A 10,759-nucleotide genomic window follows, 5' to 3' on the forward strand; every position below is an offset into this window, starting at 1 on the left:
CTGAGGGTGTTTAGCAGCGTCTCTGGTACCTGCAGATGTTCCAGCATCCCTCCTTCACGTGTAACCATTAAAAATGTTTCCAAACGTTGCCTGCATTCACCTCCAGGGGCTCTACCCTTCCACTTCTGCTGAGAACCACTGTTCTAGGATAAGAATGGAAAGAAAATTCAAGTTCAAGGGAAAAAAGAAAATGATGTAAAATCTTCGAGTATTAAGATTTATTGCTTATATTTTAAAGCAGATAATGGTGGATTATCTGCTTTTGTTGTTATGGTGTTTAGATTCCACTGGATACATTAAAAAATAATTATTTTCCATAAATTACCAATATTTTCATTGTGACAATATATAATCATTTCAAACTAGGTTAGAAAAACTTCAGTTAGCTAGAAGATTATGGAAGAAGTACATAGATTTTAACAAGTACTTTAGGAGATGCTCAAAGGAAAAAAAAATGTTTTTTTGAGACCTGGTCTCTGTATGTAATTAAAGCCAACCTTAAACTTACTGTATAACCCAGGTTGGCCTGGAACTTGAGATCTTCCTGCTTCAGCCTCCATGGTGCTGAGATAGATTATAGGCATGTGCCACCTGGTCCAGTTCTCAAAAATGTGATGATTACTGCTGTAAGTCATAGCAAAAGTATTATGAAGTCTACACAGAGTACTGCATGGACTCAGTATTCTCTTACCCTTTTAGGGGTGAAATCACATGTCCTTGATATATAAACCTTAAACATCACTGTATATATATTCTAATTTTCTGTCTGTGCTGTATACACCCCTTGATCTCTTGCCATGTTAAGAAAAAGTTTTTTTCTCACCCTTCACTAAGTGAAACCCTTTCCTCAGCTGAAATCCCTATCCTGAAAAAATAATAATAATAAGAGAAAAATCTACAAATTCAAAGTTTCACCTGGCAGAGAGCTTTTAGAAATGAAGAGTGGAAAAAAAACTCAGAGAAATCTGTATTTTTATGCTGTCATTCAAAAGTATGATTAGACAGAGGGTGTGATCTAATGTTAATAAAGTGAAAGGCATTTAGCAATCCTGTTTGTTCAGATACTTCTTGATGCCTGTGTCTCAGAGGATGGTGCTGTTCCCTTCCCCTGGGAGTAGGAAGGGCACCTCTGGAATGAAAGTCTTACCTTCTATTTCAGAGGAAGGTCATAGAATTTTTTTATGGCCTGCTTGAGGAAAGAAGATCTGAGACACCTTCCTCTTTCTGATGTTTGCTGAAATTTCAAGGTGCTATATTTGGAGTAGAGTGTCCTGAACCTATCAGAAGACATAAAGAAAACTTACATTTGCCATAGTATGATTTTGATTTAATCATAGGCACAATTACCTGTAAGGGTTACTAATAGTTGGTAAGGTTTTCTAGAAACCAGTGTGGACAGATTTGTTTTGAGATATGATGTGCAGTGCTTTGGAGCACTGTAACTCTGATTCTAAGGTAAGCCTGAGCTTATTTTCCATCCCATTCTACAGTGTTATTTTTTACTCTCTTCCAAAATCAAACCCCTTTTTTGTAGTAATGGGGATTGTGCTAGGCAAAGTGTTCTATTGCAAGCTGCATCCCACTCCTTTTTCTTTTATTTATATTTTGAGACAGGTTGGTTTCCCAGGCCGGCTTTGAACTTGAGATTCTTCTGAGTAGCTGGGGTTGCAGGCATGTGCTGCTGTGCCCTGTTTATGAAGGAACTTTAACCCTAAAATGTTGAATGTATTTTAACAATAAAGTTTTTACTGTTTTCAGAATTTAATAGCTATGTTGACATATATTTCCCTTATAAATTTTAATAAAAGACCATCTCAAATGCAAAATGGAAAATTATGTGTTCTGATGTCAGTTAATTTAATCCCTTTTGCTTTGGGAACATCTGTATTTTGAACAAAGTTCCAGAAGAGAATTTAAAATATCTCTGTTTAGAGAAATTTCTGAATGATTACATAAGCTTCAGTAAAAATTTACCCCAGCAAATGGAACTTTCTTTGACAAACTACATGTAGAGATTCTTTACTTTTTTAAAGAGCATAAAGCAAAAGTTTAAGGCAGGTGTGATAGATCCTGCTGTGAGGCTAAGGCAGGAGGATTTCTTGAGCCTGGGAATCTGAGGCCAGCCTGGGTTTTTATTTATATTAACAACTATTTTAACTTTTTGCAAGTCATTTCTGTCTTTTCTAATAGTAAAAACAAAAAACATTAAAAATTAATTACAGCTTGTTAATGGAAAAGCTAGTAACTTTGGCTAGATTAAACAAGTGCAGTTTTAGCTTTTGAAAGATAAACATTGAATTACGTGCTCTGAAAAGACAGTTCATTAGGTTAGCTGGTAAAATCCAGTTAAGTAATATGTATAATGATACAAATTAACAATAGTCTGTTTAAAGTAGTAGAAAAGCTCCTTTGATTTTGGTGAATTATTCTTACAAATGGTTTTCATTTTTTTATTCTAAAGTAATGATTTCCTAAATACGATATTTATGCATAAGATTTTGTTTAACTGCTGGGCGTGGTGGCTCACACCTGTAATCCCAGTGCTCAGGAGGCTTTGGCAGAAGGGTGGCCCCAGGTTTGAGGCCAGCTAGGGCTATGTTGTTCAAGGTCAGCCAATTGTATTTTATAATATATAAGCAAATACAAATAGTTTTGAATGATTTCAGGTTTTTAAAAATTGACATAGCTTTTGACAACGCTGCTCTCCTCTGGATTGAACAGTGGTTCTCAGACTGAAATAAATGAAATGGATGATCTTTACAGGTTTACTGTAAAATTATCCAAGACTGAGCACTAAAGGAATTATTGGAGATTTTGCCCTTGGTAACTAGCATATATAGTAACATTCATCATAGGGAATTTGTATCCCTGTACATAATATATCTTGCATCTTTATTTCTCATTCCCTTCATTTATTTGTTTGTTTGTTTATTTCTTGTCTTCTTGAGACAGGGTTTTGCTATGCAGTTTAGGCTGGCCTCGAACTCACTTTATGGCCCAGGCTGGCCTTGAACTCACAGCAATCCTTCTGCCTCAGCCTCCCAAGTGCTGGGATTACAGGTGTGTGCCACCACAGCTGGCCTTCCCCTCCTTACTTACAAAAGCATGGTTTACATTTTTTTCTTCTATTTTTTCTTAGCCCTTCCTTCCTTTCCCTCTCCCTCCTCCCTTGTTCGTCCCATTTTCCAATAGTTTTTAATGAAAGTTAGGGATATATATATATATATATATATATATATATATATATATACACACACACACACACACATACACATACATACAGTTATTTGAAGGAAGAGGGTTTTTTTCTTTCTCCTTGTATTAAATACTATATGTGTTTTATGGGGAAAACACTGAATAACTTGGTTGAAATTTTCTGTTATAGTTGTGCATACCAAAGAAATGATTTTCTAATTATTTTTCCTGTTAAAGTAAATGCTGTGACTTTAGATTCTAACTTAATTAAAGCAGTGGGTACTGGAAGGCAGAAACCTCGATTTTTGGGGACTTGATATAATGCAGAGAAGAATAGGCAGTTTACATAAATTACAGTATAATTGTCACTATTGGATTTTTAGCACTGTGACAACAATGTACATTTAGAACTAAATTCATAGACTACGTGGTAGGTTTACAATAAGGTCACTGAAGACAGATTACCAGTAATGATTTAAGAGTGGGATCCAGATTAATAAAGTGCTTTAAATGAATATGGTCCTATAGTTAGGAAGAATCTTACTGGATTTTCATGTAAAAGTCAGAGTAAGTGAAAGGACTTCCCATGCAGCAGTAGAATCATTTTCTGCTGCAATGACAACAGAACCACCGTAAGATGACAGTCTTTTAAACCTATAATTATCATTGGCTTGAACTGCTCCACCCAAACCTTTTATTGAGTTCTTTTATGATAACAAGAAATGCAAATGAAAACACGTTAAGAAATTAAAACCACTTTTGTCTCAAAGATGGACAAAAAATAAAAAGATTGATACTGGCGAGGATCTTATGAAATGGGCAGGTATAATCACTGCAGCATTTTTACAGGGTAACTTGACAATTTATAAAAAAATAAAGATCATTGAGCAATTCCACATCTAGGAATTTATCCTGCAGGGATAATCTCACAAATATGCAAAGATATACATAAATTTCCATTACTATAGTGCTGCAGTGAACATTCATGTACAAGCTTTTGTAGGAACAGACATTTAAATTTGATATATACACCTAGAAGTCGAATTGCTGGTCCATATTGTAACTGTTTAATCATTTGAGAAACAGCCAGGCTGTTTTCCAGCGTGGCTGTACCATTTTACATTGCCCCCAGCAATGTGCTGTGTCAGGTTTCTGATTTCTGTAGGGATGTTAGCACATTATTGTCTGTCTCTTGAGGCAGGTTCTTGCTATGTAGTTCAGGCTGGCCTCGAACTACAGGTGGGCACAACTGTGCCCAGTTTATTATCTTTCATTTTGAACATAGTCATCTAGTAGGAGTTAAGTAATATCTCATTGTGTTTTTTTTTTTTTTTTTTTTGGAGGGAGGAGTTTGTTTTGTTTGAAATAGGGTGTCACCATGTTGCCCAGGCTGGCATTGAACTCTTGGGATCAAGTGTTTGTCCTGCCCCCCAGCCAGCTGGGACTAGTAGACGGGCACCACTATGCCTGGCCTCGTAGTGGTTTTGATTTGTATTTCCATAATGATTAATGATACCAAGCATCTTCTCATATGCTTCTTGGACATTTTATATCTTTTTGGAGAAATACCTACCTAGATTCTTTGCCAGTTTTTAAATTGTGCTGTCTTTCATTGAATGTAATAGTTCAATAATTTATATATTTTAGGAATGAGACTTTTATCTGACTTTTGATTTACAAAAAGCACAAAAATTTTTATTTTAATCAGTTTATATTTTTTCCTTTTGTTGCCTGTATATTACGTATTTTTTTCTTCTCAAGACAAGATCTTTCTGTGTTGCCCAGGCTAGCTTGGAATTCCTGGGCTCAAGTGATCCTTTTGCCTCAGTTTTCCGAGTATCTGGGACTACAGGTGCATGCTCCTGCATACATATATATCTTTTTAAAAACCAGGGCCTCACCCGTGCTGATCAAGTACTCGGGCACTGGGCTACATCCATCCTCAGCCCTTTTTATTTTTTGAGACAGATTCTCAGTTGCCCAGGTTGATGTTGAACTTGTGATCCTCCTTCTGAGCCTCCTGAGTAGTTGAGATTACAGGTGTGTGCCACCATGCTCAGCTGTACCTATTAGATATCCTACCTAAGCCATTGCCTGGTCTAAGGTCACAGAATTTTATTTTTCTGTTTTTTTCTTTCTTTTTTTTTAAGGGAGGAAAGTTTATTTAGTTCATGGTTTGTAGAGGTTGCAGTCCATAATCAGCTGGCTCCAAGACAGAACGGCATGTGGCAGAGGGGCAATAGTTCATGACAGTGGAAAACAGCAAAAGCAACTATATGGGGGGGGGGGGAGAGATAGAGCTCTTCTGTTTTTTTCTAAGAACTTTTATTATTTTAGTGCTGATATTTAGATGTTCGATCCATCTTGAATAAATTTTTAAAGATACAACGTGAGTTAGAGGTCCAACTTTTTTCTTTGCATTTGGATATCCAGTGTCCCCTGACGATTTGTTGAATGTAACAAACCTTTTTTGCTTCTTTAATTTCAAAGGAGTGAAGTGAGAGAGTTGAGTGATAATTTTCTAGAATAGCAAAACTTGAGTTTTTCTTGGTAGCAGGAGACTTTGGGCAGAAGAGTTAAAATCAGGCGTTAACAAGGAATAGATTAGCAAGAATAGTTGAAGATAACAGGTAGAAGTCAGGTTCTCTTTGGTTAATAGGTTCTAGGAGTACTTATCTTACCAGGGTGTATTTAGTTTGAAGCTTTATTAGAATACTTATCAATCATGCATTGTGGTTATCTTTAAAAACCACATCCCTAGTAGTTTGCCTATAAAGTTCAAAAACCTGTCAGATTGTTGCCAGACAGAACAAGATAGTACAGTATGTTGACGTAACATACCAGGTTAGTTGTGTGGGGAGCTTCATCAGACTGGGAAAAATGAATTCTTAGTATATGTATCAATTGTATTCTTTACAACAGTAAAATTCTTTGATTCTCATTTCTGTTACTCCAAAGAATGTACTTAGGCAGTCTTGATGAATTTGCAAGAGACTGCCAAAGGGACAATTTTGGCAAAATAGGATAAATCATGGATTCATTTTAAGAAGTTTGCAGGGTTTGTTCATTCAGCAAATATTTAAGCATCTGCTATGTGCCAGGCTTGTAGGCTCCATGGCTGTAATAGTGAGTAGACACAGGCAGAAACTGAAGGGCGCCTGGAGAATGAGTGTCTGAGGAAGACAGCTTCCAGAATGAATGAATATTGTCAAACATCAATAAAGCAAAAAATACGATGAAAATTGGAAAATGCCATTTAATTTGGTGGCATGGAAGAGCAGTTGTGGTGGAGTGATAAGGGTCTAAAGCTAGATTAGAATGGGTTTGGAGATGAGTCTGAAAAAGTTGGAGTGAAGAGGGAGGAAAGTTCGGTAACTGGCAGCATAGAGAATTGTGGGAAAGAATTTCCTATTTTTATTGAGGGAAAGAGCAAGCCTAATTAAAAGCTGTAGGAAGAACTACTAAGAGAAGGAGGTTGATCAGATAAGAGAGAGAGGGGCTAGTCAGTGATACGTGGTTCCTGAGGTGGCAGGAGGGGATAGACTCAGAGGATTGGCCATAGGCAATGGAGAGAAATCTCTATCCATACTAGAATAATGGAACTAAAGTGAACTACAAGGAGCAGGTGGCTTTAGATGCCAGGGAGTTACACGGTTTCTCTGTGACGTAGCACACGTGTTATCTTCTGAGTGGAGAGGGTTCAGAGTAGAGAAAGAAATGAGCGTGAGGACCATTTGAAGTTGGTGTTCAGAATTTTTAGTGGCACATATCTGTCCTACTAGTGTCATGAGTATAAACTTGGAGACATTCATTTGGGATCATGTTTAAATTTAGGCTTTTAACAAGAAAATTGTTGAAGTGATGAACCATAGAATGACAGCTTAAGGAAAGGAAAAAAAAACCAGAGTTGATAAGATTGAAGGAGCCGGGCGTGGTGGCGCATGCCTGTAATCCCAGCACTCGGGAGGCTGAGGCAGGAGGATTGTTGCCAGTTTGAGGCCAGCCTGGACTATGAAGTGAGCTCAAGGCCAGCCTGAACTGCATAGTGAGACCCTGTCTCAAAAAGACAAAAATAAAATAAAATAAAGATTGAAGGGAAGAAATTTTTTTAAAAAAAGATGATAAGATTGAACAAGAGCATATGTAAAAGAGATACAGTTGAATTTGGGGGTCCTGTTTATTTAAGGATTGAACCCAGGCCCTCACACTGGGGGTGCCCTCTTAAAAATCAAGATATATATAGTATATATATAAACCTTTAAAATGAAAAAAAAAACCTTTAAAAATGAAGATATAATTCCATATAGTAAATTTCACTCTTTTACAATGTATGTTTCAGTCATTTCAGTCTTTAGTTGTGTAACAATCACATATTCAATTCCAGAACATTTTTGTCACCCCCCAAAAAAATTCTGAACTCACTGGGAGTCACTCCCCACCCACCCTTCACCCCATCCTTGGCAACCACTAATCTACTTTTGGTGTCTATTGATTTACCTGTTCTGTATATTTTATATAAGTGGAATCTTATGGCCTTTGATGTCTAGCTCCTTTCACTTAATGTAATGTTTTTAAGGTTCTATCCATGTTATATCTGTACTTCGTTCCTTTTTGTGGTGTAATAATATTCCATTTATGGATATACCACATTTTATGGTCTCTATCAATTGATGGACATTTAGGTTGTTACTTGTTTGGCTCTGAGTAATGCTGCTATGAGCATTTCTATAATAAGCTTTTATGTGGACATGATTTTATTTTTCATGGGTATATACCAAGAAGTAGCATTGGTAGATTGTATGGTAACTGTTTTAACATTTTGGTCATGTGCCAAGGTGTTTTTCATGGTGGTTGCACTATTTTTTATTCCCACCAGCAAGGTATGAGAGCTCTATCCTTACCAATACTTTATAACCACTTTAGTGGGTTCATCTGTGTGCACTTATAAAATTTATTTTTGTTTAATCAGGTGACATATGAACGTCTTACCTGTAAATATTATTAGCATTAGATAGATCAGGCTGAAGACCCTGTGACCTGTACCCAGTCAGTTTCTGTGCCTTATGTAGAAAGAATAGTTGCTTTTCATTTGTAAGGTATTTGTCTAGAACTTTTAGAAATTCTTAGTGTAAGCCAGGCACCATTGAGTGTTTCTGCAGACCCAGCTAATCACTTGAGCCAGATAGTTAAGACCTCATGGGGTGGGGGGATCACAAGAAAGAGATCCTCTATTTAGACAGCTTTCATTAACCCACCTGTTTTCATAGAAAAATTATATTGACATTAATTTTTTCCCTTTCCAACTTCTAACTGTAAATTGTGACATCTTCTAAAAATTACAATATTCGTTATTCTAAAAATCACATTAAACAAGCAGATCAACTAAACGCCTTTAAAAGTTTATTAGCCTCTATATTATGATTTTTTTTAATTACAGCTATTTGACTTCGTGTAATAAAATAATATTAGTAAAACTATTTTTTGGTCATGTCCTTAGTGCCTGGCTGTCTGGCTATGAAAACCCTGTGGTGTCTCGAATTAATATGAGGATACAAGATCTAACAGGACTAGATGTGTCCACAGCAGAAGAATTACAGGTAGGCCTCCAGTTATTTTCACACTTCTAGAGGTGCTTCTGGTGAGATTTCCTCACACTGAATAGGTAGTCCTTGACTTGCATTGTAGTTTGGGACTGTAAAAAGTGACCTGTAAGCTGAAACCATGCAAAAGAATTTTAATAATCAGTAGAAGAAATCGTGATAATTCTGTGACTGTTTACATTTTTTGTCAAAACATGAGCTGTCAAGAGCCAGGCATGGTGGTAGGTGCCTGTAATCCTAGCACTCAGAAGCTGAGGCAGGAACATTGAGTTCAAAGCCAGCCTGGGCTACACAGTGAGACTGTTGAATATAAAGGTACCAGCAAATGTAAAATGCATGACAGCACCATTGATTAAGTACACTAATTTTGTTTTTCATTCCCCAGGTTGTCTGCCTGTCAGGTGATAAAGTTGAATATTGATCTTTTAAAATAATTCTTTTGTGAACATTTATGTACAAGTTTTTTTTGTGTCAAACATTTAAGTTTCTTTAGGTATACACTCCTACAGTGGATTTGCTGGCTTATATAGTAACTCAGTGTTTAACATTTGAAGAGCTGCTGAGGTGGCTGTACCATTTTATAATCCCCACCAGCAGTACATAAGGGTTCCAGTTTCACTGCAATCTTGTAGACACTTGTTGTTGTCCAGTTCTTGTTTTTTTAGTATAACTATTCTAGTGAGATTGAAGTTTCTATCTCATTATGGTTTTCATTTGCATATTCCTGATGACTAAAGATACTGAGCATTTTATGTGCATATTGGTCATTTCTAGATCTTATTTGAAAAAGAAGTATTCAAAAAACATTTTCAAATTGTATTTTGTGTCTTTCTGTTAAGTTGTAAGTGTTCTTTATATATTCTTAGTGCTAGATCCTTGTTGGGTGTAAATGATTTGCAAATACATGCTACCATTGTGGGACTTGTCTTTTCACTCTCTTGATGGTACCCATTGGCACAAAACTTGTTAATTTTTTTCTAATCAGATTTTATTGGTACATTTTAGATATACATAGTGATCACACTCATATTATAGAGCACTGGTACTTTTTTCCCACATTCCACTACCCTCCCTTCAAACCCTCCTCCTCTCCCCATTTACAAAAGCTTTGTTTCCATGTTTTCCTTCTTTTTTCACTTTTTTTTTTACTTTTCCTTTCTTTCCTTTCCTCTTTTCCTTCCTTTTTCCCCACTCCATTTGAACATTTTCTTCCCATTTCACAGTATCTGTTACACACTTTGGTCCTTATTTATACTTTATTTCTCACACCGGAGAAACAATGCAGTATTTACAAAAGTGTGTCTGGTTTATTTCCATTTACCTAGGAACGTCCCAAGCTTATCCTTTATGGCAGAGTAGTACTCCATTGTATAAAAAAAAACAAACCACATCTGCCACATCCAGCACAGCTCATGAAACTCTGGAGGATAGTGGGGGATGAAGAAAGACAGGAATCAGTATACAAAGGCTGAGGTCAGGTGAAGCGCTCTTTCCTGATGGGAGAAAGGAGCTGTCTAACACCGCAGCACATTTATTTATATAATCAGCATATGAATAAGTTTATGGAGAGTTTAAGGGGAGGGTAGAATCTGGGACAGGAAGAAAATCTAACTAATCTATTGCAGAACAGCAAGTCTTGGTGGCTACATAGGAAACAAAGGAGAAAACTGTCTGTTACCAAGCAAAGGTCAAATCACTAAGGCAACAGCTCCCTGAGCCGTGTACGCTTTTCCTGGGGCCCTGCCAAACTCATGAGAGGTGGTGGCCTTGTCCTAGATACCCGAGGTATAGACAGTTTTGCTTCCAACACACACGAGTTGATGGATATTTGAACTGTTTCCAAAATTGGACTGTTACAAACTGTGCCACTGTAAACATGGGTGTGCATATATCACTGTGGTATGATGCTTTTAATTCTTCTGGGAAGATACCAAGAATAGCTGGGTCAAATGGAACTCTAGTCC

The 10,759-nt window shown here is 36.7% G+C and overlaps 1 protein-coding gene across 3 annotated transcripts in view; it reads left to right on the top strand.

Annotated features, from left to right (window-relative positions):
- P4ha1 (prolyl 4-hydroxylase, alpha polypeptide I) overlaps window positions 1-10,759 on the top strand; it is a 64,276-nt gene that overhangs the window by 38,222 nt on the left and 15,295 nt on the right. For all 3 annotated transcript variants that reach the window (XM_005389998.2, XM_005389997.2, XM_013516757.1), the window contains exon 10: window positions 8,693-8,792. In XM_005389998.2, coding sequence (XP_005390055.1) covers window positions 8,693-8,792 — 100 coding nt within the window. The remainder of the gene's footprint in view (window positions 1-8,692; window positions 8,793-10,759) is intronic.

Source organism: Chinchilla lanigera, unplaced genomic scaffold, assembly GCF_000276665.1.
Source record: "Chinchilla lanigera isolate Chin_1 unplaced genomic scaffold, ChiLan1.0 scaffold00036, whole genome shotgun sequence".
NCBI lineage: Eukaryota > Metazoa > Chordata > Mammalia > Rodentia > Chinchillidae > Chinchilla > Chinchilla lanigera.